General features: G+C 37.9%; 1 protein-coding gene, 1 long non-coding RNA gene and 2 other non-coding genes across 6 annotated transcripts; 1 reads left to right on the top strand and 3 right to left on the bottom strand.

Moving 5' to 3' along the window:
* The first annotated feature begins 714 nt into the window (after window positions 1–714).
* Window positions 715–6685, top strand: LOC141381605 (uncharacterized). Its single transcript, XR_015482929.1, has 3 exons — window positions 715–2226; window positions 2652–2728; window positions 4516–6685. It is a non-coding gene; the product is annotated as an uncharacterized LOC141381605 (long non-coding RNA).
* Window positions 6686–15136: 8451 nt separating this feature from the next.
* cmasa (cytidine monophosphate N-acetylneuraminic acid synthetase a) lies at window positions 15137–27851 on the bottom strand. Of its 3 annotated transcripts, none has more exons than XM_087247019.1 (8): window positions 27676–27851; window positions 24075–24217; window positions 23052–23207; window positions 22718–22851; window positions 22508–22602; window positions 19050–19221; window positions 17331–17490; window positions 15137–15501 (listed from the first exon to the last, which is right to left on the bottom strand). In XM_087247019.1, exons 1-8 carry the CDS (start codon window positions 27834–27836, stop codon window positions 15287–15289), a joined length of 1236 nt encoding a protein of 411 aa, XP_087103145.1. In that variant the 5' UTR covers window positions 27837–27851; the 3' UTR covers window positions 15137–15286. The 3 variants fall into 3 exon arrangements, with proteins under 3 accessions (XP_087103145.1, NP_001035342.2, XP_087103146.1); NM_001040252.2 differs by lacking the exon at window positions 27676–27851 and adding an exon at window positions 24309–24711 and having other exon boundaries at window positions 15140–15501; XM_087247020.1 differs by lacking the exons at window positions 15137–15501; window positions 17331–17490; window positions 19050–19221; window positions 27676–27851 and adding exons at window positions 19457–19514; window positions 24309–24720.
* LOC137494511 (U4 spliceosomal RNA) lies at window positions 18614–18754 on the bottom strand. The gene has a single exon (XR_015484620.1). It is a non-coding gene; the product is annotated as a U4 spliceosomal RNA (small nuclear RNA).
* Window positions 26500–26640, bottom strand: LOC137494510 (U4 spliceosomal RNA). Its single transcript, XR_015484619.1, has one exon. It is a non-coding gene; the product is annotated as a U4 spliceosomal RNA (small nuclear RNA).
* Window positions 27852–27940: the final 89 nt, after the last annotated feature.

Raw genomic sequence — 27940 nt, 5'->3', positions numbered from 1 at the left:
CCAGCCGAGGCTCAAACCAGCGACCTTCTTGCTGTGAGGCGACAGTACTACCTACTGCACCACCACGTCGCTGAGGTTTTTTTAATATGATGTTATTTTGATGTGCAGAAATCTTGCTCTGGATACTTGTAAATATCAATTCTTTCTGAAAATATGTGCCTGCAATGACCTCTGACAGCTTTCGGTGCAAGCTTTTGCTGTCCCCTACAAATCACTTGAGTGAAAAACGACTTTTTATGTAGCTTCTCCTTTCCCTGTCAAATCCAGGAGCATTTATTCCACTCATGGAGCAGGTTTACTGAGGCCTGTCCCTGCTGATATCTGTACCTGTCGGTGTAAGGAGGTGCTTGAGCTTCAACGCTGGGCCATTAACCAATGGAGCGGAAAAGCAGAAGCCCACAGCGAGGGCGACACTGACTGCTTACACCGAGCGAGCAGCGTGATGAACTGCTCCATCTCTCCACTTACTCACTCACTTCTTGTGGTCCAGTGGAAAAAAAAGTAATCAGATCACGAAGTTTGATCGCAGCCCTGGCTCTGATATTGAGCCTCTACCGTTCTGTCTCCCCTCAGCCCCTGGTGGGTTTCAACTTCCTCCTTTGAAAGCTTCACTCAGTGAAGTCATGCATCTTCCTTCTCCGCCTCTTTACCGCTCAGTCCCGCCATGCATAATTCAGTTCAGAGTTTTCTCAGGTTAAGTTCACCTTGGTACAGGGAGGTGTTGGCTGGACGGCGAAAGAACATCTTGTCTGCGATCAAACAGTATTGAGCTCGTCGCTCTTCAGACACAAACAGAAGCAAAAAGCACTGAAGATTCCCGAGGGTTTGGCTTAAAAGGTAAAGCAATGAAAGTGGATGACAACATGAGTCAACAGAGCACTTTGCTAATGGGAAGCGTTCTATTTTCGCACCAAAGCGCGCAGGGGTGGAGGGACAGCATTAGCGAAATAAAAAAAAAAACATCCACCTACAGTTGTGGCTCTTTTAATTACTGTAATTTGCAGTAAATCATTTCATTTGTTGGGGTATTACGGATGGCGTCTGGGATAGACTCATTAAATGCTGCCTGTCGCGAACGAAGCGATTGATTTGCATTAATCTGCTGAGACTGAGTGAAATTTAATGGAGCTTTGGGAAATGGCAACCGTGATGGTTTCAGTTCAATCTGTTATGAGATCATATCAGGATTGTTCTTCTTCCTGCATCATGCGCTTGATGGCCAAAGTAGCCTTTTTAGGTTTTGATTACAGATAATGAAATCTAATTACTCAGGTCACTTTGACCGCATAAGCCGTTTGGGCTGAGATACATGCATTATATCTCCTGTTCCAGATAAATGTCTAATGCAATTTAACATTTGAGGTGGAAGCTGTGATCACATATACACACACCGGCCACTTTATTAGGTACAGCTGTCCAACTGCTCATTAATGCAAATTTCTAATCAGCTAATGGCATGTCAGCAACTCAATGCATTTAGGCATGTAGACATGGTCAAGGCGATCTGCTGCAGTTCAAACCGAACATCAGGATGGGGAAGAAAGGGGATTTAAGTGACTTTGAACGTGACATGGTTGTTGGTGCCAGGCGGGCTGGTCTGAGTATTTCAGAAACTGCTGATCTACTAAGATTTACACGCACAACTATCTCTAGGGTTTACAGAGAATGGTCAGAAAAAGAGAAGATATCCATTGAGTGGCAGTTCTATGGGCGCAAATGCCTTGTTGATGATATAGGAGAATGGCCAGACTGGTTCCAGCTGATAGAAAGGCAACAGCAACTCAAATAACCACTCATTACAACCGAGGTATGCAGAGGAGCATCCCTGAATGCACAACACCTCGAACCTTGAGGCAGATGGGCTACAGCAGCAGAAGACCACAGCGAGTGCCACTCCTATCAGCTGAGAACAGGAAACAGAGGCTACAAATCACACAGGCTCTCCAAAATTGGACAATAGAGATTGGAAAAACATCACCTGGTCTGATTAGTCTCGATTTCTGCTGCGACATTCGGATGGTGGGGTCAGGCATTGGCATTAACAACATGAAACCAGACTCAGTTGGGCACGACCATTTTAATTTCTCCGCTGGCCAAACGTCTTGTGCAGACCTGCAGTCTCAGCGGCAGAGGCAGAAAGCCTCAGCGAAGACGTCTGTCCCTGGAGCATCACAGGAATCAGTCTCATGCTCTCCACTCAATTAGGAGTACCTAATAAAATGGCCGGTGAGTGAATATTTAAGCGGCATTCTAATATAACCTGTCTTTTACAAACAATTCAATATCCAAAATCTACAGCAAATTTAAAGTCTTTGCTGAATTAAATGTAACATATTTTTGCACACAACTATTCCAACATAGTTTTTTTTGCCATTCTAGGCCATGTAACACTTTACATTTGTTCTACGATGGAAGTTCATTTGCAAATGCATGATGAGCTCTCATATCAACAAACCATCATGCAGAAACACCACACCAAGAGCTCAGTTACTGAGGCACAAATGTTTAATTAACCGACGCTTTATGGTTCATGTTTCTCCTCGGCATGTCAATTCATTAGTTTGAGGACAATTTTCAGATTGCATCTATTAATTTTCAGGTCTGGAGGCATCATGCAATGTAATGCATATAGAATGTTTTGTTTTTTTTAGGGGAATACAAAGTTCTGTTGTGAAAAAAAGTCCTGATTGGTCACACCTAACCTGCACCGACATAATCAACTGCATAGGTCAGTGGTTCCCAACCTGGGGTCCGCGCCCCCCTAAGGGGGGCGCCAGAGTTCACAAGGGGGGCGCGGGAGAGGATAAGTATTGAGGTAGAAAAAGGCATAAAAATGCTCCACTATTATATAGGGCTGTACAATTAATCGATTATTAATTCGATTTCAAACGATTATAAAAAGCATTAATCGAGATAAATGATTATTGCATCATATACCGCCACCTTTCCAGTTGTAAACGTGTTGCTCCTAAAAGCGCGAAAGACCGCGTGCAGCACGCACACTCAGTCAGAAGCACGCGGCCAGTCAGCATTCGCTCGTTCGCACACTGAGACGAGCAGAGGAGCGCAGACATCTAAAGTCATTAGCGTGAGCGCTTTAATGGTCAAATAGGTGTCAAAACGCGGTGTTTAGTGATTATTTATTTTAACCCTCATTTGTGTAATAAACAAACGAGTTGAGGATCAAAAGACACGTGAAAGAGAAACCAAAGAGACAGTGAGAAATATTCCTACTGCCGCCTGTTTTTATGATTATTAATCAAACAACGAGAAAATACCTCACTAGTCTTGACTAAAGGATTTTTGTAGCTAAAGTGTTTTTCTTACAGTGATGATGCTTAAAGCACAGCTTGTTTTATATTTTTAATATATTGTATTTATTTCTCTTTCCTTTGCAGGGTGGAAAATAACTGTATGTAAACACTTGAAGTCAGAATTATTAGCCCTCCTGAATATTAGCAACCCTTTTCCTCCCAATTTCTGTTTCATGGAAAGAAGTTTTTTTTTATTATTATTTCTGAACATAATAGTTTTAATATCTCATTTCTAATTACTGATTTCTTTTATCTTTGCTATGATGACAGTACATAATATTTTACTAGATATTTTTTTTAAAAATACAAGCATTCAGATTAAAGCGCAGTTCAAAGGCTTAATTAGGGTAATTAGGCAAGTCATTGTGTAACAGTAGTTTCTTCTGCAGACAATCAAAATATTTATTGCTTAAGGGGGCTAATAATATTGACCTTAAATTGGTTTCAAAATATTTAAATCTGCTTTTATTCTAGCTAAAATAAAACAAATAAGCCTAGAAGAAAACATATTATAGGAAATATTGTTAAAATTCCTTGTTCTGTTAAACATAATTTGGGAAATATTTATATTAAAAAAATCTCAGGAGCGCTAATAATTTTGACTTTAACTGATAATCGTTTTGAATAATCGTGATTACAATTTTGACCAAAATAATCGTGATTATGATTTTTCCCAAAATCGAGCAGCCCTGCTATTATTATATATGTAAATTCCAACATAATAGTAAAATAAATAAAATAAATAACTTTAAATAATTATTAAAATTTTGCTCACTCACGAAATGTGCTTGTCAATGTGTCGTAAAGGCAAATAAAAACAAAATCGGCAGGGAAATGGAAAGGCAGTGATTCTTCAGAGGCGAAGAAAAAGATTAAACAGTATGACAAAGCCTACCTAAATTTTGGTTTTATTGAAGGCCAAGACAAGTTAAAAGTGATTAATTTATATTTTCTATACATATTATATATTAATATTACACAAACACACACATACAGTATATATATATATATATATATATATATATATATATATATATATATATATATATATATATATATATATATATATATATATATATATATATATATATAGTACATATGTGTGTGCGTGCGTGTGTATTTAAATGGTGGGGGGGCTCCAATGTTTGTATACGTTCATAGGGGGGGCCCCTAAGAAAAAGGTTGGGAACCACTGGCATAGGTGATTGGTTGCTGTTGCCCAAGCACCCAATGAGCTTGCTCTCCAATATTTGAAATGCCTCAGTGTTGTTTTACACTGGGAATGTGCGGCATGTTTTTTAGAGTCTGGCCATCCGAAAACATCAAAGCAAGACAAACAGCTAAAAGATAAGTGATGATAATCTTTTACTTATTCATGCCCTGCTGGTCCACTGTTTTTTGAAAGCGTTCGTACAATTCAATCCAAGCTCCAGGTACACAACTGTGTTTCTAAACAAACTGCAGTGCTGCTAAAAAACTTGTTCAGAAGCAACATATAAATTGAAGTGCTTCAACGGGGTTATATACAAGAATTAATGTCATGCTTGGCTGCTTATACTTTGACTTACTCAGCACATAGATAGATAAACGTGCAGTCCCATAGCCCATGCTGGTGAAAAACAATATCACCATGTGTTATCTTCTTGTGGTCCTGCCTTGTTTTGGGGTGGGGGCGGGGGGGGGGAGACATTTTTTTTCTTAGAATGAATCAATGAATCTGTGTTTTTATGTGCGCTAAATAAAGCGAACAATCGATGTGTTCATTTTTCCCAAACTTCAAATCGGATTTTTTTATATTAATGTTCACAAATTGCTCAGTTTGCTCAGAGTTTGTACATATTATTCTCCCACCATGAAGCTTTTGTGTTATGTTTATTTTATTTGATTCCTCTATTAGGTGGAAAATCATATATGGTAACTTTATTGACATTTATTCCTTCCTTCATTCATCCATTCAAAACTGTTTCACTGTTTTCAAAGGAGGCATGCCCTCAAACCTCACCCCTAAACCCAACTTTAATTGTGGATTGACAAATGCTCTTATGTCAAGTCTAGGTAAACTTAATTTATAGAGCACTTTAAAAAGACAGAAGTGAGCCAAAGTGCTGTACAGAAATATACAACAAAATAAGCATAATAGTATACAAAATAAAAGCATATAGATTAAAAACACCAGTTAGTAAGATCAGGTGTCAAATGTCAACAAAAAAAAAGAGTTTTAAGAGCTGATTTAAATGAGAATATGCAAGAGACCTGCCTATTGGGCAGCGGCAAATCATTCCAAAGTCTAGGACCTACCACAGCGAAAGCGTGATCCCCTCTAGGCTTACGCTTTGTTTTTGGCAAAGCTGATCAGCTGACCTAAGAGAACAAGTGGGCTAATGAAGATGTATCAGTTTGGAGATATAAGATGATTTAGACCATTTAGGCCCCCCTTACTGTTAAAGACAGACCATTTAGAAACAGTTGATTAATAATTATATAAAAGTAAACAGCTTTCCCCCACTTTTAAATTGTTCACTACACCCCTGAATGTGGTCATGTTAGTGAGTACCAGTTAACAGGCACGCTGCAGCATATAATTGAAAACGGGCAATAGCTGACCTGCTACTCCCCTAAGTGCATTACAGTAATCTAACCGAGTGGTCATACAAGCATAAACTCTCAAACTGTTGTTTTGGTATATATTGCGTTATTTTTGCTAGTTGTCTTAGTTGAAAAAATGATGGATTTGACTACTGCTCCAATCTAATTGTCAAATTTAAAATCTGAGTCAAATTCTACCCCTAAGTTAGTGACTGCAAGCTTAATATGCTGAGCTAATGAACCCAAATTGACCAGAGGAGTCACAACGGTAACTTTAAAAACCATTACTTCTGTTTGAGTATTTTTTTTCTAAGTGGCATAATCTAATGTTCAGATTCATGTGCATTTTAAATAATAGTGTAGGAATAGATCACAAAATCACCCTTTTTTTATAACAACTCGCGGATTTACGGTATAATAAAAAAAATTAAGTCATAAAAGTACCCCCAGTGACACTCCAATAAGAATAGTTTTTTCCAGTGAGTTTTTCTGAGTGCCCTTTAATGGTTTATGCACATCACTTTTTTTATTAAACATGTTTTTACATAATAGCTTTTTAGCATAAACTCTGCTGATCTTGCATTTTCAGGTCAAAATGTTTTTGGTTAAAATCTGCCATGTTAACATCTCTTAAAGCTGCTTATAGTGCAAAGCAAAAGCTTTAAAATGTGCCCGTTCTTTGTGGATCATGATTTATTAGCCCCAAGCTACCTTAAACTGGATGTCTCGGTATGTTATTCCATTGCCAAAGCAATGAGAAAAGACAATAATCAAGGGAATAAAAGCTTTTTACAAGGATGCAGGCCCACGGGTCGCAGAACACTATGTGCTAAAACACTATCCCGCTACTAGACATCACCGACCCGTCAACAGCAATCCAGCTCCTGTCACTGTCCAATAAAACCTGTACGAGGCTGAAGAACGAGCATGTCGGAGCAGCAAATTAAAGTGCTCTGACCTCATAGAAAGAAAGCCTTACCTAAAAATACCAGTGGACTGTAATTTAGAGAGACAGGTGAGAGATGCATGCTATAGCTAAAGCAGAGATACATCATCGTCACATTTGACGAGCTCCAGTGCTTAGGTTGCGTTTGATGGATGGCAGCGTGTGTATGCCAACAGGACAGGAACAGGAAGTATACAGAGCTATAGCCATTTCATCCTGCATCCCCAGACTGGTTAGTCACTAAAGCTAAGCAAGGCTGAGCCTGGTCAGTACCTGAATGGGAGACCACATGGGAACACTAGGTTGCTGTCAGAAGTGGTGTTAGTAAGGCCAGCAGGGGGCACTCAATCTGCGGTCTGTGTGAATCCTAATGCCCCAGTATAGTGAAGAGGACTGCACAGTGAGCACCGTCTTTCAGATGAGACGTTAAACCGAGGGTCCTGACTGGCTTTGGGTAAATGGCCATACGCAATAAATGCGCTATACTGTCTTCTATTAAAGTACAAATGAATCACAAGCTCCATTTTGTAAAGATAACCTTTGTATCCTGCAGAACCTGTTTTAAGTAAAATTTCAAAAAGCTAACATGAGAGAAACAGAGAAATGCCATATTCTAAATGGAGGTTTAGGAATGCGAAACACAAACTCTCGGCGTGCACTAATTTACTAAAGAGAATCACAGCACAGCAGATTGATGCATGACTAGGAGGCTTCATGAAAACTCACGGCAAGCCCTTCATCACTGACAAGTCACTTTTTTGAGAGTGCCAGGGAAATTGTAACTCTTGATAGTAAGTGTAATGCTGGTATTATGTGAAATGTACTCCATGTGTTCTTACAATCTTAAAAAGAAAACAAAAATAAGGATGTTTTGCAGTGGCATACAAGGAAGGTTCTTATTAGAACCACATTTTTTCTTTGTTCTTATTGGAAATTACTCACATTCCTTTGGCTTAGACCCTTCAGGGTTCCCCACAGCAGAATGAACCGCCAATTACTTTACGCCAATTGTTTTATGCAGCAGATGCCTTTCCAGCCACAAACCCAACACTGAGAGTAAATTTTGTATTTGCAGTTTTTCCTGATGCGTTTGTAAAGCGGCGCTGGGCAGGACTGGATGACAGAAAAAAAAGGCAGCCTAGTTTCTGCTTACACTTACCCCAAAAATGCTCTGTTTGCACGATTTGATTAATATCATCATATCCAAATATTTTATAAATAATATTTCGAACCTTCTCCGGTGTTTATTGTTTTAAGAAAACATCTAAAATCTTTTTTTTTTTTCAGATAGGCCTTTGTAAAATGAAAGTTTAATATGGCTTTAAAACGGTTTGATGTGTGTATTGTATATACCTAAATTGTTATAGCTTGCTTTTATTTTTTTTTTTATATTGGTTTATTTATTTAATGTGATTTTATTATATCTGATATTTGTAATACTTTAAATGATTTCAATATAGCTTAGGCTATTTTATCAAGATATGACTCTATTGTTTTGAGTCTACAAAAGTGGACATGTAATTAGTTAAGTTTAATGTCTTTCTGTTGTATTTATATTGTGTATTATCTCCAAAATAAAAATTTAAAAAACTAAATAAAAAAGCTGCTCGCAGCATCAACAAAGCTGTGAAGGGAGCGCTCTTTTCCTCGGTCTCAAACACACATACAGGCATCTAAACGCGCACAAACACACCTTTTAAACTTGACAAAAACTCTCGAAAACCTTTACTGTCTGCTGTGTACTTAATATGGTGTAAAGATTATTATGCGTTATTGAATCATTAAGGAGGACGCAGCAAAGAAAGTCACTTATAAATTAAAACTTTATTATTTTATGCAACAGCCTTACATTTGAAAGGGAAACATAAGGGTGATCATAAGCAAAAAGACCCCTAGCCTATAAGGCTAGATGTTTTCTTTCCCTTATTTATTTATTTGTTTGGCGCATGTACTCGTGTGCGATCGGAAAACTGTGTCCGCCTCTCCTTTCACTCCGCCCCGAAGTCCCAGCTGGCCCTCTTTGGCCCAAGGTATTGGGCGGGCCGAAAAGTCCGGCCGCTGGCCCTGAGAAAGCCCCGCTTTGGCCCGATTAGGACCCGGAAGTGACAGTGGAAATGCGACTGGCCTTGGCTCGCCCTGGCTTGCTCGCTTTATGCGTGATAGTGGAAACGTGGCTATTGTGTGTGTGTAGCTACAGGTTTAGCTACATTTGTCATTCCCAACCACCGTTTTAAAATGTAAATTACATACTAATTGTAATGCTTTAGAGCATATCTTAGAAAATGTCAATTGTAAGACAGAAATACCTTGCGATTTTTACATATTAGATTGTCATTTTGCATATTACATTTTGCTATGAATTTTGCTACTCATTTGCTTCCATAGTAAGCACCCACATGGTGTGAGGAACATATTCCTGAACATTTTACTTATATATCTATATATATTCCACAATTCATGAATCAAATCATTTTTCAGTTACATGCTATAGGCCTATTTCATACTACCATGTCATTGCAATCTTGTGAAATTTTCATAGCAGGTCAACTTAATCGATCTTTCCACACTGAAGCGCCACTTGCATTAAGGTGCCAAGATTAGATTATAACACTGAGATCCCAGCCATGCAAAAAATAAATAAATAATAAATCACCTCTTGCGGTTTCTAAATTTAAATCATCCCCAGGGCTTTAAACCTCGATCAAAGTCAATCCAATCCCCCCCAAACCCACCTGAGGCTCCATTGTAGAGGGACTGCGGCTCAAAGCTTTGGCTTTTTTTAATGAGATGATGGGTACTAGTATCAACTGGCGGTCCCACCACACACCTGTGCCCCGCACCGCGCCACTCATCACTTTCTATTGACCCAGTTTAATTGGCTCCAGTGGACAAGCAGTAGCAGCTCTGCATGGATTGATTTCAGCAACTTACTGCCTGACTCTCCACACTCACGCACTTATAATCTGACAGACTGCTGGGTTGAAGGTCGTGTGTAGTGTTTGCGCAGTGGGTTCATTATTTTGACAACAACAATTGGCAGGTTGTTATCACTATTTGCATGTAGTTATATCTGAGCATAAAATATTGGAGTGACTATGATACTTCAGTATAGTGGTTGCACTTTGGATTCAGTCTTTATTATTGTATTATTTATGCACTGAAGTTGATTTGGTCAGAGACCTTTTAATATGAAGCAGGCTGTTTCTTGTCACATATAAAAGCGGAAAAGTGAAGTTTATTCATAAACTAATTTCTAGAGGATCACGTGCTTATGATTTATCACGGCCAGTCTCGCATTTGCTAATCACTAATCTTCCAATCATATGAGCCCTAAGCTACTATAAATAGCCTCAGTTTTCAGTTCACTTTATCTTCGTTTGGAAGAAACCCCCCTCCTCCCCTATTCTCCTCCTTTACCTGTGATTGGGCGGCACGGCAGTCCAGTGGTTAGCACTGCGAGCCACACAGCAAGAATACTGCCGGCCCTAGTTCCATAGGACCGGTGGGTGTTTCTGTGAGGAGTTTGTATGTCCTCCCCGTGTCCGCGTGGGTTTTCCCCGGGTTCTCCGGTTTCCTCCCACCATCCAAAGACATTCAACATACATAACAATCAAGCTTGTCTAATCCCTTACGTTCCCTTAGCTACAGCGGCAGGGGAGTTCTGAGATCCACCGAGCTCGGGCTCCCCTCTTGCTCTGCCAACGGGAGGAAGCCCCGGGCTCGAGGAGCCCTTGAGCTCGGGGCTCTCTCCCGGGACAGTATGCCAAATAAGCTTTGTAAATCATCAGCTAAGTGTGAACTCTTGAAATAATACATAATATATGCAATGCAGTAAATCAATCATGGCGTAATCTAGGGAGTCATATCTTTTACATTTATTCTCTAAAATGTACTGGTTTTAGGAGAATTTAAAACCCAAAAATATTTTCTTGAAACAAAAACATCAATGCAGTATATACATCTGCATATTTATTTGTACAATTCAATTTTACATTTCTTTTTGTGTCTGATCAAAAAAGCATCATATTGTTTACTCGTTTTGAAGTGTGTAAAATAACTCACTTTATGTAAAACACCAATACCTTAAAGGGATTGTTCACACAACAATTCCAATTGTCATTATTTTTTTTTACCCTTCGTTTGTTCAAAACCTCTTCATCATCATAATCTGCTGCTTATCCGGGGCCGGGTTGTGGGGGCAGCAGTCTCAGGAGAGTACCCCAGACCTCCCTCTCTCCAGACACTTCCTCCAGCTCCAGAGGGATCCTGAGGTGTTCCTAGGCAGCCGAGAGACTTGATCCCTCCTGCATGTCCTTTTTTTTCCCCCAGGTCCTCCTCTCGGTGGCACATGCCTAGAATACCTACCTAGGTAGGCGTCCAAAAGGCATCTGAAACAGATATGCGAACTCTACTTCGAGCTCCTTCCATATGACAAAGCTCCTCACTCTATCACCCTAATTTTGACTGCTTGTATCTAAGATCTTGTCCTTTTGGTCATGACCCAAAGCACATGAGCATAGGTGAGAGCAGGAATGTAGATTGACCAATAATTCAAGAGCTCTGCCTCAGCTCCTTCACCAAAACAGGGCTAGTACATCCGACGGCATTCCTGCCGCTGCACCGATCCACCTGTCATTCTCACGTTCCCCCCTTCCCTCACTCGTAAATAAAGATGAACTTGAACTCCTCCACTTGGGGCAAGGACTCTCCACGAACCTGGAGATAGCAAGCTATCTTTTTCCGTTGGAGTACCATGGCCTCGGACTTGGAGGTGGTGATTCTCATCCCTACCGTGTCGCACTCGGCAGCAAACCAGCCCAGTTCATGCTGAAGGTCCATGTACAATAAAGCCTCATCATCTGCACATAGCAGAGATTAAATCCTGTGTCCCCAAACCAGACCTCCTCTGGCCCTAGGCTGCTTCTAGAAATTCTGTCTATAAAAATAATGAACAGAACTAGTGACAAAAGGCAGCCCTGCCAGAGTCCAACATGCACCAGGATTCTATTGCCGACAATGCAACTCTTGCTTTGTTCAAAGAGGGACCAGACAGCCCTTAAAAGAGTGCCCAGATCAGGGCAGCTCAACCCTGTTCCTGGAGATCTACCTTCCTGCAAAATTCAGCCCCAACCCTAATCAAACACACCTGAACCAATTCAATTGTACCTGAACAGCACTTGATATTTACAGGCAGGTGTGTTTGACATGGGTTACAACTGAAATCTATAGCTCTCCAGGAGCAGCCCCTGGCCAATGGTCTAAAAGTCAGTTCCTGGAGGGCCGCAGCTCTGCATAGTTTAGCTCCAACCACCTCCAACTCGCACCTGCTTGATAGTCTCTAGTAGTCTTGAACACCTTGATTAGTTGGATCAGCTGCAGAGCAAAACTGCAGAAAGTTTCTGCTGGAATCAAGTTTGAGACCTATGGCCTCAATCCTATACTCTCAGAGCATCCCTACACAGAATGCTATGAGAGACATGATGGGTTGCCTTCTCCAAGTCCTCAAAACACATGTGGACTTAATCCCATGGACCCTGAGGATGAGAGTATGGTCCAATGTTCCACAGCCTGGACGAAATCCACATTGTTCCTCCTGGATCCGAGATTCAACCATCGGCTAGATCCTCCTCTCATACCCTGGCATAGACATTTCCAGGGAGGCAGAGGAGTGTGATCCTTATTCAACCTATTTGAGTTGTTCCTCTGTTGAATGCAAGAGATGATAATACTGAAGAATAGTGGTAGCTTGCACCCATTGACTATCCTAGGAAATTTGCTATTTTTTCTCCCCTATATGGGAGTCAGTGAGTGCCATCAACCAGAATTCTTCAAAATATCTTCTTTTTAACTATGGGGTAACTATCCAGGTAAAAAAAAAAATTAAGTTTTGGCAAAAAGCTGGCAGAGCAGGCATTTGTCCGGCTCTGGCATGCAGCATGCGGGCCAAATATGGCCCAGGTTTGGCTGAGGTGGCGCCGTCTTACAGGCAGCACACAATACTGGGGCCAGATATCAAATGTAGGATTTGGCTCAGACATGGAGTAAAGAAAAAAAATTCTATCAATCAGGTCGCTTCAAGAAAGAGCACAGCCATAAAGCAAAATGCTTCACGGTTTATAAAAAACATTGCAGTCGTGACACACACATCTGGCTCAGTTCAGGCCCAGTTATGGGTTATTAACTTGGCTGAGACTTGGCCCAGATATGGTCCATGTTTGCCTCTTGTATGGAAGCCAGACTTGGTCCAGTCATGTACCGTAATTCACTGCGGCATGTGGGCCAAGCAAATGCTGTTGGTGTGAGCCAGATCTGGCCCAGAGAAATTTTGCTATGGGGGTATCCTTTTAAAGAAAAGTAATATTAATGCAAAAAAATCAACAAATTCGAACAATTCTCTAATCTTTTCCAGCTTTAGATAGTTAAAGCCAACAGAGGTGCCTGTAAGACGAGCTCAAATAAGATCAACGCGATAATCCAACTTCATCACAGAATGGATGGATTACTCAGATTTATGGATTACTCATTTCAATTTCCAGGGGAATGTATCTTCTCACTTCCTACTCTCTTTGGCATTTAAGTTGAGGTAAGTTGGCTTTACTGGCTGACTTGTATTCGGCTGGTATTACAGCAATGACATGTGCGCAATGATAATGTGACGAGCGAGAGTTAATTGGGTTTGCCCTCTCTCCAAGGGTGCATAGATTAAGAGGAATCATAAATTAGCAAACCTATTGAGTGTTAATTGGCGACAGGAAATACCACCTTCAGTAAGTTTTGGGTGACCCTCTTTGCCCCGGTGATCGGCATTCAGCATCAGAGACGAGACTAAAGGTCACGTTGTGCTGCCAAAGAAAATTAAGAGGACAAAGAAATGCACAATGCGTCGCACTGCTATTTGTCTAATCAATAAAAGTACAAATTTGGTGGCTGACTCCAAAGAAATTGGTTTTGGAGTTGCATTTTCATGTGCAAAAACTATATTTAGTTTTGTTTAAAGGTGTAGCGCATCCAAAATGTAAAATGTGTTAAAATACTATGTAAGTCTATGTCGAGTGTTGGGAAAAGTTACTTTTGAGAGTAAGTGATGCATTACTATATTGAGCTACTCCCCCCAAAAAGTAACTACTTGCACTACTTAGTTACTTTGTGTGATTTATTTAAACTAATTTTGAGAGAATTACGTGCTTATGACCAACATGGCTGGCACCTCATTAGCTCTGTAATCTGCCCTATTAGACGATTACAGAAGCATTATAAGTAACCAGTTTTTCACTTCAGTTATCTTCGTCCTAAAGCCCCCCCAAGACCTACCTGAGCTCGAACTCCCCTTCTAAATGGAGGGTAGCCCTGGGCTCGAGGATATTATGAGCTCAGGGCTCTCTCTCGGGACAGCATGCCAATTGCGCTTTATTGATCATCAGCTAAGTGTAAACTCTTGAATCACGGTAAGTGATGCTTTACATTATACGTTTTCTTACCTTTCCTGAGGCTTGATCTCTTTCAGAGCTTTTTTCTTAGTTTTTTATTTTTTTAATAGAATTAACAATGCACCGTATAACCTACACCATTATTACCTTTAAAAAAAACACAAAAATATAAAGAATAATTTAAAAGAAAAAGGCTCTCAAATATAATTACTTAAGTAATGCCTTACTTTACTCGTTACTTAGAAAAGTAAATTTAGAAAATTATTAAGTAACTCAAATTACTTGTAATGCATTACCCCAATACTATGGCTACTTATATTTGGGTGAATGATCTCTTGGAGACTCTTAAGAAATCCTTCTTTACTGACAGTATCCTTAGCAGCTCACCACAAGGTGGATATCTGAGTTTTTTGTTTGCACAAAGCTGCCCTCTAGTGTATATATTGGAGAAACTAAAGTATTCAAGCTATCAAAAAGGTAATGCAGCGTTTATTTTTTCCCAATAAAATAGAACGTCTTGTTGTTATTTTATGAGCAAAAATTGTCATTTTAAATTAGTAAACAAATAAATATTTATTTCTCTTGATTTACAGAAGATATCCACTCGTATTTATTTTATAAATCTTCCTCATTTTAATGCTTTTAATTAATTGAATCCTTTTTACCCATTCGCCGGCAGAGTTCACAGTTTCTTTTCATTTATTCTTCTCTATTTATTATAGTTTTACTCTGAATGATGGCTTTTTTCCATCCATATTTTGACTTCTTGTTTTCTTCAAAGTAATCTGAGTAAAAGCACTTTTACTAGCATTTGATAAGCTTTTTTCATTTTATTAGATGTGGACACCAAAAACAACAACACATTTGTATTTAATTTTATTAGTACTTCCTTCTGTTAAACATGCACAGACATTGGAGACTACTATAGGCTGTAGTGGTGTAATATTAGTGTTTTTCCATAAATGCAGTATCGTTTCACTTTAGCCATGTTTAAATTCCTTCATGGTACAATTTTAAAATGCATCTCTGCAGATTCTGTCCTGCTCCATCTGAGACTTGGCCTTCTTCTTCAGGAGAAGGATGTGTTCGGCAAACTCGCGCACTGCCCCGTGACCCGCTGCGTTGTGGCAGGTATATTTAGTGTGGTTGAGCGCCACCGTCGGGGCGTCCACAGGTACTCCACTCAACCCTGCCAATTCCAGACACTTCACATCTGCTTCATCATTCCCTGATAAGACACAATTCAGGAGACAAAGTGAGGGAAATGTTTTTAACTGATGTCCACTTTAGGGTAAAACACTAGGTTAAACCAGTTCATGTTCATGTTTTGTTCATGTAAATTGAGATGTTGGGCTTTTTGTAAAGTGTTGTTAACCAAATCAAAATAATTATTTATTTTATTGCACTAACAACTTGTGTCAATAGATTTTGGTTATAAGAAATTTAATAAAAAAAAATTATTTTTTATATTGTTTATAGGGTTTTTTCACTTTTCATTGAAAGGACAGTGGAGGTTACAGACAGGAAAGTATTGAGAGCAGAGAGAGGGGATGGATCGGCAAAGGTCCTTGAGCTAGGAATCGAACTTGGGTCACCGTGAGCGCCATGGTGCTATATGTCAGCACGGTTATAAAACATTTTTACCTGTTTTTTCTCATAAATCTCCACTTTAGCAGCACTTACATAAAATCAAAACCAATTTAAAGAGGGATTTGTTTGTACATCATTTAGCTGATAGTACAATATTTTAATCATTTAACATTTTATTAGATTGTTTTCTGGCTTTATGCAATATCTTCTGAACTATTACAAAATTTCTCAAAATCTCAGCACTCTAATGTGTCAGATATGAAAATACCCCTTCAATGTTTAGATTTGTGTGCTAGAAATGTATGCAAATTAGTTAGTTCTATTGAATAATGCCGCATTTGTATAATTTCTTTTAAATCCAAAATATTATTTAAGAACATTACAATATTTTCAATCCTAAATCACCTGGGAATTATGCTGATAGCTCACCTACAGCACAGGTTTCAAAGCCAGATCCTGGAGGGCCGCAGCCCTGAACATTTTAGTTCCAACCCTACTTCAACACACTTAAGCTGCGGTCACACTGGACTTTTCTCCCTACAGACTTCCATTCATACGCACATGAATGCATCATCCCGGAAACGCAAGCTTGTGTGACTGGTTTTGCAGTTCGCTGCATTGCAAAGTTAAAGCTTGGTGAACTCTGACCAGCGAAATCGCATCACTTGACAGCGTGAGACCAATCGAGGATCAAAACATGACCTCTCTGGACAGAAATTTAAAATATGGAGCAATCGCTTGCTTTTTTTAATGTTTAATCCCGCCCCTTTTTGCAGCGCCGTACTACAGAATTTCGCATGCTCAAACTCTAGTGTGAGCGCAGAATTACCTGTAGGTTTCAAACAAGCCTGACTGACTCAATTAGTTTGATCAGGTGTGTTTAATTAGGGTTGGAACTAAACTGTGCAGAGCTCCGGCTCTCAAAGAACTAGCTTTGACACGGCTACAGTGTCTTGGCTTGAAGATACAGCACTGTTTAAAAGGATGGTTCAACTCAAAAATGAAAAATTTGATGTCATTATTATTTACAATTGCTGTTATAGTTGTTTACTTATTTATAAAAATGTCTGGTCAAAAACACATATACAGTGAGTAAAATAAAAGTAATGTTTGCACACTCCAATCACTTCATAATATGCATCATCAGGAGCAAGTGGGGTTCATTTTATTTTGCCTGTACATGTTTTTTTGACTCAAAAATGCCAGTATCAGATCCCAATTTGGGATAAAAATCTTATGTAATGCTCCACTGAAGAAAACAAGTTACCTTGTCATCTTGGATAAGATGAGGGTGAGTAAATTACAAGCACGTTTTCATTTTTAGGTGAATACCCCTTTTCGTTCTAACGATAGTCACAATTGTAAGTAATGTGTTTGAGTATTTGTATTTAATGTTTGTTTATCATGACGTTATTGATGTGTGGATTGGGCTGATGTAATGGAATTAACGGGGAGCTCTGTACTCACCTAAATACGCCACCTCTTTCCACTCCAGCTTTTCCTCCACCATGATTCTCTCCACCTCCTTCAGTTTGTCGTCCATGTGGTGCAGGAGAGGACAGCCCATCCTCTCAGACAGTCTGACAGCTAATGCTTTTGCTATGGGGTATGTTTCAAGTAAAATCACCTTTAGGAGATTAGGGGGAGGGGAAAAAAAGAGGTATACATTTAAATAATAAGATTTTTTTTTGTTAATAAACATTTGAATGGTGGACTTGAACAGACTTTAAAGTTGTCCTGGTCATTAATGCACAGTAAAGGGATGACATCAGAATACATAATTCTGAAGGTTAATTATTACGTTTGAGACATATGCTAGCAATTTGCCATTGACAACATTATTAGACCATTTATTCACTGGTAAAATCAGACATTTGTCATTTGAGATTGCCTCTTCCATTAAATTCAACATTATATAGGGTAGAGTAGGTATACTGACACTGTTAAGCATTTAATTTCATGCACAACTCTCTGTGTTCGCTATGAAAGATAAAGATTTAATGCTTGTCATAATCATAACTAGAGTGGGGTTTTGAAACGTTTTGAAGCTTTGACACATTTGCCTTTCACTGTTTCATTTAAAGAGTTCACGCTTAGCTGATGATTGATTATAAGCAAGTTTGGCATGCTGTTCTGGGAGAGAGCCCTGAGCCCAAAAGGTACTTGAGCCCTGGGCTCCCTCCCGTTTGCAGGGCGAGAGGGGAGCTTTGAGCTCAGGTAGATCTCGACAACTCCCCCCTTTGAAAAGAGCTGATGATTAAAATGAACGCTATGAGGAGATATGCTGCAGGATGAGAGTTTGACTGTAGTGCTAAATTTAGATCGATCAATTGACTTGTAGTGCATGTTTTTGGAATGTGGGAGGAAACCGGAGAACCCGGGGAAAACCCACGCAAGCACGGGAAGAACATGCAAACATGCACAGAAGTGACAGCCGGCCTGTTAGAAGACTAGAACCGGTGACGTTCTTGCTGTGAGGCAACAGTGATAACCACTGGGCCACCGTGCCACCCTATGAAGGGAAAAGTGGAGAGGTAGGGGTGGAAGGGGGGTAGTATTGAGAAACCCTGGCTCTTTATAGTGGGTGAGGAGGAACCTGATTGGTGGCTCATACATAACTAATGAAGAACCAGCTGTGTTCAATCAAAATCATGTGATTCTCTATCCTCTATAAATAAGCTTCACTAAGTCTCGTTTTGCCCACCACAACTGTTAACCGTCAACACTTCTCTCTTTTACAAACAGATCAGTCTCTTTTGAGACCGTCAAAAATTGCCAGAGCCGACTATATTTCAAGTCGTCACGGCGGGGTATTGGGTAAAGTTTTCAACCAGCAATAATCGCGCCTCGGATAAACCTCATGGGCTACGATACTGCCACTGCGCAAGGATAACCTGTTTGAAGACAAGTCTGAACACTGCAGTGTCTAAACCAATGTGATCATCAATGGTGAGATCAGCAAAACTCACTAAACTTCACAACACTAGACTTGCACTGATACAGAGCTGCAATTTTTAAAAAGGTAATTCAAGTTGTGCATTTTAAAATCAACCTTTTGCTTAATTGAAACACAAAGATAAGAGGGTTCCCAGTTGCATGATGGGATACAAAGGGGTAAATGTATAAGGCATTGTTTGTTTGTGTGTATGTGGTTAGGGGGGATGGTGCAGGTCGGGGGTTGGTAACCTTCACTCCTTCTTTCTTAAGCATGCTGATGCCGATCTGGTCTCTGATGTTGATGGACACCATCTCCTCTCCACTCGCTGAGGTGTAGATCTGACCGTCTGTCAGACATCCAGACACGTTACACAGCAAGAGCCTCACAACTTCAGGTTTGTCCTTCCCAAAGTATCCAAACCTGTAACATATTGACACATACATAATGCAATATTTGAATCATTTAACATTTTATTTGATCGTTTTCTGGCAACTATGAAATAATTTCTCAAAATCTCAGCATTTTATGTATGCAAGTATGCAAAACCAATACGACTCCATCCAATGTTCTGATTTTTGTGCAAGAAATATATGCAAGTTACTGATTTTCATTAAATAATGCCTTGTGTGCAATTTTATAAAACAATAATTTTTTTAAATGATGTATAATTTTATAAAACAACTTCAGGTTTGTCCTTCCCGAAGTATCCAAACCTATAATATATATAGACACACCCAGACATACACTTTCATTTGGACTTTGCACTCTTTGCATTGTGGTTGTTTGCCAACATAAAGTTACCCTGGAACTTGAAACGCAGGCTATTTATCAGAAATGACTTACTTCACGGCAAAATCAAATATCTCACCTTAGTATTTTTGTCTTCTCTATCAATACATTATGTAAAGCCCTGATATTAAAATGCATTCTGGTTGACTGGATCAAAAGTAGATGAGAAAGACATAAGTGTTTACACCTCGGATCTCTTTCATCCACTTTCCAGATTAAGTCTATGGATTGGTGCATACAGTTGAAGTCAGAAATATTAGCCCCCTTGAAATATTAGCCCCCCTTTTTATTTTTTTCCCTCAATTTCAGTTTAACGGAGAAAACAAATTTCAACACATTTCTAATAGTTTTAATAACTCATTTCTAATAACTGATTTATTTTATCTTTGCCATGATGACAGTAAATAATATTTTAGTAGATATTTTTAAGACACTTTTATACAGCTTAAAGTGACATTTAAAGGCTTAACTAGGTTAATTAGGCAAGTTATTGCATAACAATGTTTTGTTCTGTAAACTATCGATAAAAAATTTAGCTTAAAGGGGCTAATAATTTTGTCCTTAAAATGGTTAATAAAAAAAACTAAATCTGCTTTTATTCTAGCCGAAATAAAACGAATAAGGCTTTATCCAGAAGAAAAAATATTATCAGGCATACTGTGAAAATGTCCTTGCTCTGTTAAACATCATTAGGGAAATATTTAAAAAAAGAAAAAAAAAATCTAATGGTGGCTAATTATTCTGACTTCAACTGTATATGTCTATTTACTAGTTTCTCGATTTTATTATTATCCAGTTTTATAATTATTTTATTAAAATTGTTAAATAACCTCTCAAAACTTGCATGTCTGTGTATCTGGGAAAATGGTTTGAATTATTTTATCAATATTATGTTTCATATTGTCCTGGTATTCTATCATTTATCATTTATTAAAAGTTTATATTTTTCTTCTCATGGCAAAAAAAAAAAAGATGCCGGGTTCCACACAATCGATTTGTGTTGGACTGACATAAAGGAATTAAGTTGGCTTAGTTTTTACAAATTTAAGTAGATTAAACATAATGTTATGTTAAAAAAAGAAATTGTGTTGTTTCAGCTCATTTTAAATAAATACTTTGAACAAACAACAAACACCTTTTTTGTGTATATAATCGGAATAGTCATGCACTATCACTTTTCCTCATTTTTTCTTGAGGTTACGCAATGATATTATGCTTTCTGCAGATCGACTTTGAGAATATCTGTTTGTTCTTAGAATTATATTGTTAGTAGTACAAATGTGGTCACACTTTATTTTGATGGTCCGTTTGTTGAATTTAAGTTATATTGCATCTACATGCCAACCAATTCTCATTAGATTATAAGTAGACTGTTTGGTTTTGGTTAGGGTTAGTGCAAGTTGACTTGTACATGCAAAGTTTCTTATAGTCAGTTAGATATCTGTTTAGCAGCAGTATCAAAAGATATTAAGCAGACTGTCTACTAATACTTACATACCTAATACTTAGTTACCCAAATATTTTCTTCCCAAGAGTGTTTTACTGTCTGCTAGAAAGTGGCAAAACTACATACTTGTTAAATTGCCTAAATTGTATCTGAAGGGTCATGATGACATGACCTTATCTAACTTATTTCCCCTAGATGTAGGAAATGTTCTGTGAGAGGTAGATAAGTGTGAGAAGTGGATAAGTCTGCTGGGTCTTGACTTACCAGACATAACATCCTTAGCTTGCTATAATTTAAGCCACTTTAATTCAAAAGAAGATGACTCTAAACAATACAGAGACAAACTGCTTTTGTTTTCTACCTGGTAGCTGTAAAAGTTGCTGAATGCTGTGGGTTTGTGTTTGAATCAGGACTGCAAGGAAACAAATAGCGCTTTTACATTTTTTGTTTTTCACCTTCGAATCAAAAACTACAATTTGAGAAGACAAAGTTCAAAAACCATCAGGTTAGAGTGCTTCAAAAACAAGTCCCATAATGTTTAAGAACTAGGTTAGTCGGTGGAGAATAGCCGGTCGTGTCTAGTTGAACAAATTTGACCACATGAGAGTCTACACTATTAAAGCAATCCTAATCCGAGTAGATTTTGACTACCTATGGAGGAGGTTGAAAAGAATTGGGAGTCATTTTACACCAGTATTTAATGTTGGAAGAAAAGAAAACTGAGCAAACGGGACCAAAACAGTCTAGAGAACAAAATCGAAATCAGAATTAAGTTTGTTTCTGCATAAAAACTAGAAAAACAACTAGATCTACTAGAACTACTTTATAAAGTCCTTGGCTTATTTTAAGTGTGAAAACAAGACTCAAAAAAAATGTGTCATTATTTATGAATGTTTGTATATGTATTCTGGACAGTGACAAAAAAAAGAGGGAAAGACAACAGCTCAGCTACATTTAACATGTATACATTTGCTTACAGTTGTAGTTAGGGCCGGGCGTTATGGCATTTTCACACGTACAAAAATAAAATCCATTTAAGATTTAATCAAATCTTTTCCCCCCTACAAAAAAAAAAAAAAAAAAAAAAAAAGGCTTGGAGTTGAAAGTTATAAACCTATATTACCTATATGACCTTATTATAATTATAGAATATAAAAAAATACTAAAAAAAAGCTGTTATTAAATGATAATATGCGCATCTTCTCCATTACTTCTTACTGTGAGAAACACAAGGAGTGGCGCACAGTTTCAAATGCGTGTCTAACAGCGAGTGCACGATTTAAAACCCTGGATTATATCATTTTTTTAGCAAGTGTGTTTGTGCATCATTGTTCTTTTTCATTTTAAAGAGCGCAACATGTTAGGGTGAAAACTGATTTTCGTTCAAACAAATCAATGTAAACTCCACACTTTAGTTAAAAACAATTTATCGCCCAGCCCTAATTGTAGTAAAGCATGCATAAAGTTCACCTCAGAACTCTTTGCTCAGCAACAGGCCAGTCTATGTCCACATCAATATCCACGCTGTACTCAGGCTTCATTTCATAGTATGTTTTCTTTCCACCCTGTTAAAAAGCAGTGCAACAACATCACATTTTCTGTCCTAAGGCTTCTGACATCCACACATTTTGAACTTCAGTGAAATGGTCACTTTGCGGATTATAAAGCCCAAAATATTACCTGAAGAAGCCCTTGTTCTATGAGCTCTTTCTTTGCGAAGTAAAAAGAGCCATTTTCACACAGTTCTCCACTCCAGTCCTGACGCCGCGGCCTGCAAGCTGGGTTCAGGTTCATCGGTTCAGTGCTGCAATCTCCTGAAAATAGCAGTTTTGGGTGTTCAAGAATGGTTATAGACATTTAATAATTTTGTAATATTGTTTTACTGCCACTTTAGACCAATTTAATGCATTCATGTTAAATCATTTGTTTTTTAACAAGATTAATGACAGAAAACTAACTTTAAGCCTTCTAATGATCTTACAATAGACATTTATGTTACAGCACTTAAACTAACCTCCTTTCTCAACCTCTTTCCATCGAAAATTGTGCCTGCGGACCACAGAGAAGACTGAATCGTACCCTTGTTTCGTTATGAGTTCCACAGCCTCTGTGAGATGTTTTGGGTGCAAACACGGAGACGTGGCCTGGATGTTACAGATAACATCCACCTCTGTAAAACAACATTAGATTAAAGTCAACCCCACTGCCATGCTTATGTTTCACTGTTAGCCATCTGCTATTTATTACATTTTTATTAACTCTGCTAAAAGTTAGAGGTGACCCACAGTGTTGTACTTTAGAAAACAGAATATATATGTCAGTGCATCACTAGGAGCCACAGATATTACATTTGTTTTGTCTGTGTATATATAAATATTGTTGTTTTTTTACTTACAGCCTGCTTGTAGCCTGTGAATTGCATTCTATCAGCAAGGACAACGATTTCAGACAAAATAAACTACGTCAATGTTCTACTGAACGGGGGAAAAGTCAACTACATCTTGTTTGGCTTGAGGGTAAGCAATTTAACACCAGCTTTTTTATTTTTGGAGACATATCCAATAAAGTATCTATTACATCCTTTATAATCAAAAACAAACAACAGAGTAGTCATTCAAATAGACTTTTAGACATTTTATTTAGCAAAACGTGACACTTGATGATCCGTTTGCACGTTGTTTAGAGAATTACACACAAGCATACTTAAAACAATATTTCTTTCCAAATGCATTGAACTTTCAATGCAAAAAAAAAACTGCAGTTGTAAATATTATTATAATTACTCTTTAAAATTATTCATCAGAATTGGGAAAATGCACGTTGTTTTGATTTTCGTCCTCATAAGGCATATAATAGCCACTGCATCCTGATGTGCAATGCAAAGAATGGCACAACTTTAACCTCGTTTATGTGGCTCAGATCCGGTTGGTCTGTTTGTTCAACCAACAAGCAAGCAGAGGACGCACAAGTTTCACAAGCTGTAGATACACCCCTATAGAGAATTAGCAATGGAATTTGACTGCAAAAGATTTACAACCTCGGTGCTGTCTGCTGAACTCCCGAATGGTGTCCAGTGAGCTGGAGGAGTCCTGGGACACTTCTGGGCTCCTCTTGTGCACCTTTGCACCCCAAGCCAAGGCCACTTTGGCGATCTCTTCGTGATCAGTAGACACCCAAACACTGCAAAAGCAGGCATAAGAGACAATACTGCAAATATTTCAAAAGCAACCATACAGATATATATATGGATGCTGACGTCACACAGCACGACCTGTTAAAGACATTGGAGTCCACAGCCGCTCTGATCACCCATCCGATCAGGGGAACCCCTGCAAGCATCTTAATGTTCTTCAGGGGGATTCCTTTACTCCCTCCACGGGCCAGAATAAGAGCAGAGATGTGTCTGGATTTTCTTCGTTTTGGGCTGGTACTGTTCCCATGACTGTCGTCCTTCATAGCGCGTTTACCGTTTTCATTTACTGCGTCCATTACTGTTTCCAGCCAATTAATATTTCCACACGTAGTGCGAACGATTGGGTTGATTAAAAAAGGTTCCTCCAATTATTCAGACTCGAACTACAGGGCGTTTATTTCATTCTGATGTAATTATCTTCTCAAATAAACCATAAAAGCTGGCAATAGACCACGTCTCAAGTTTGTCACGCCTGTAACGTAACCGTAGTGACTAAACTAACACGCGCACTGGATTTTTAATCCGTCTCTTAGACGGTTCAATAGTGAACAATTGTATAATCGGGTCATTTGACTGAGCTTAATCGAGTTTGTATATGTAAACAGTGAATAGTAAACAATTAACAGAGTTTAAACATTTTTTTAATTAGAGTGTAAAAGGTACTGCGCACAATTATGGTTGTTTACGGGACTTCCGTACAACCCGGAAATCACACTCTAAAATAAACAATCTGCAGTCAAAGCAATAAAACTGTTCATTTTATTGATATAAGTAATTACAATCAGACACAGGCTGTATTGTTGACGGTGTACTGGCATTATGTGTGCTTTATTAACAATAACACAGTTTAAAGGACATTGAAAAATGTGGCGTTTTCAACTAAGAGTTACCAAATAACAAACTGCTTCAAAACTTTTACTCGCAGTTAAATTCAAATTATTTATTTTAACGTGTATTTGTTTGGCACATTTTGCTCAAACAGTTTTAACTCGGTTTAAAATATAAAAGTATACTGTAATAAAAACATTTTTACATTTCGCACATCAAAAGTAAAAAAATATATAATCACAGTTACATCTATTCATCTATATATATATATATATATATATATATATATATATATATATATATATATATATATACATACAGTTGAAGTCAGAATTATTTGCCACCTTTGAATTTATTTTTTCTTTCTTTTTTAAATATTCCCCAAATGATGTTTAACAGAGCAAGGAAGTTTTCACAGTATTTCCTATATTATTATTATTTCTTCTGGAGAAAGTCCTATTTGTTTTATTTCGGCTAGAATAAAAGCAGTTTTACATTTTTAAAAACCCATTTTAAAGTCAAAATTATTAGCCCCTTTAAGCTGTATTTTTTTATCAACAGTTTACAGAACAAACCATCGATATACAATAACTTTCCTAATCACCCTAACCTGACTAGTTAACCTAATTAACCTAGTTAAGCATTTTAATGTCACTTTAAGCTGTATAGAAGTGTCTTGAAAAATATCTAGTGAATATTATTTACTGACATCATGTCAAAGATAAAATAAATCAGTTATTAGAGATGAGTTTTATATATATATATATATATATATATATATATATATATATATATATATATACATGCACTGTGTTAATATAAAGGAAAACTATAAATAAATGTAACATGCACACATTAAGACAAATACATAAATTTCAAACGTTTTTAATATTTGCAGTTCATTTCGCCATGGCTACTCCTAATTAATAAAAGGATAAAGCCAAAAATGAATAAATGAATCTTTTTTTATATTGTACAAGACCTGTATATACTGTATATCCCCAACAGATCTCACCTCAGTTCACCAGATGGCGGTAATGAACACAGTTTGCAAGCTGCCAATATAAATATTTATTTAACAGAAGAAGATGATGTGAGCTAACGTCAGTATATTCATTTTTTTGTGTGTGTAACATCTATTTATTACCACCAGAATATGAGAAATTTGGAAAATAAAAAGATCAGCTTATTTAAATTTCCGAATAAGAAAAATAAAAGAAGCACAAACATGAGGTTACATTGGGTATCACGAAGAAAGGGAAGGAGCAGTTCTACCCAAACATTCATTCTGAAGCACAAAAAAATAGCCAGCAACGCGGCTCGCCTTCATCAAATCACAGTAATTCACATTTTTACTTAAGAAATACTATCTCTATAAATTATGCTATGATAATATGAGTTCAACGAGACACTACCAATCTGTTTTTAACAATAATATCAGTCTCTGTCGAGACCGTCAAAAATTGCCAGTGCCGACTATATTTCAAGTCGTCACGGCGGGGTATTGGGTAAAGTTTTCAATTAGCAATAATCGCGCCTCGGATAAACCTCATAGGCTACGATACTGCCACTGCGCAAAGCTAAAGACAGTAAGTTCACCCAGAGCAAGCCATCAAACACCACACCAGTCCCGTCAACGGTAAGTGTATTACTATCATTCTCTCTCTAATAAATACGGCGGCTGCGAAGGCTGCCTATCAGACGAAACGCGTCAGCGTAAATATGTCTTACAAAATAATTGTTTTATATAATTATTTTACAGAAATAAAGTCGATTGTGTATCCTCGCGCGGTGCATGCTGGGACACATGACGCTTTAAAGCGAAAACAGAACAAACTGCTTCAAAACAAACGCAAACGTATTTCCTAACATACAAACGCACGCGTAAATACAGGGCAATTCCTCTACAGTCACTAGCCGTGCATTCTTCGTCTCTTTTTAAATCTAAAACCTGAAATTTACTTTTAATGTCAGAACTGAGAGTGACCAGCAGAGGGCAGTGTCACTATTATAAATAATGTTATCTTAAAGAGATAACGTTAGTTCGAATAAAAATAAATTTCGGTCATTTTTTTTATCACGAGTATTTATAAACATTTAAATATGATTAAACACCAAATATATTACGAAAAATGTCGGCATCTGGTAACCATTGACTTTTAAAATAGGGGAAAATACCATGGAGGTCAAAGGCAACCGATTAACGCCATAACATTCAAACATTCAAAATTCAAACGTTGAGCAAAACATGTAACATAATAAGCTGTAAGTATATAAATGCTGTTTTATTTGCATCATCAGAGTGCTAAGTTGATGAAAATGTAATAATGTTAGCTTGTTATCATCACAAGCGTGGCATCACGACTAACTTTACATGTATACAATCGTAGATTAATTATAAAGCTCAAGCTATGAAGGAAGTTTTATTTATTTATAACGTTATATCGTGGAATTATTTTATGCTACGGAATGCAATTGCTTGACTGACTAAGCAAGCATTGAACATCCCAACGCAGTCGACTAACATCAAGTTAAGCTACCCGGTTAGTCTGCGAATAATTATTGGTCAGAGTAACACACATACTTCACAAACACCAATTAAGTGGTGTTTACTTGCCTGATTCTGGAGCAATCTTCCTTTGAAAAGTTCTTCCTAATCTCAGGGAGGATTTTGAGGAAAGTTTTCAGCGTGTCCAACACATACAGTTTTAGCAACTCACCGCTAGATGCCGCCAACACGTGCAGTTTCACCAATTCACCACCAGATGTCACCAACATATGCAGTTTCACCAATTCACCACCAGAGGACCAACACATTCAGTTTCCAGTTCACCACCAGTTTACTGGATAATTTCAGCTTTATTAATAATGCTAGTTTGTTT

The sequence above is a fragment of the Danio rerio genome, chromosome 4 (assembly GCF_052040795.2).
Source record: "Danio rerio strain M-AB ecotype USA chromosome 4, GRCz13ab, whole genome shotgun sequence".
NCBI classification, from domain to species: domain Eukaryota; kingdom Metazoa; phylum Chordata; class Actinopteri; order Cypriniformes; family Danionidae; genus Danio; species Danio rerio.
Note: the sequence above shows the minus strand (reverse complement) of the source record. Positions and strands in the feature narration are given on the sequence as shown.

What these genes read in the sequence shown, in the direction of transcription:
- cmasa (NM_001040252.2), bottom strand. Translation starts at nt 24,526, where the DNA reads ATGGACGCAGTAAATGAAAACGGTAAACGCGCTATGAAGGACGACAGT. An exon ending in TAGAACAAGGGCTTCTTCAG is followed by an intron (nt 22,603 to 22,717) that starts GTAATATTTTGG and finishes GCTTTTTAACAG; the next exon opens with GGTGGAAAGAAAACATACTA. An exon ending in GAAAGAGGTGGCGTATTTAG is followed by an intron (nt 15,502 to 17,330) that starts GTGAGTACAGAG and finishes GTGTCTTATCAG; the next exon opens with GGAATGATGAAGCAGATGTG.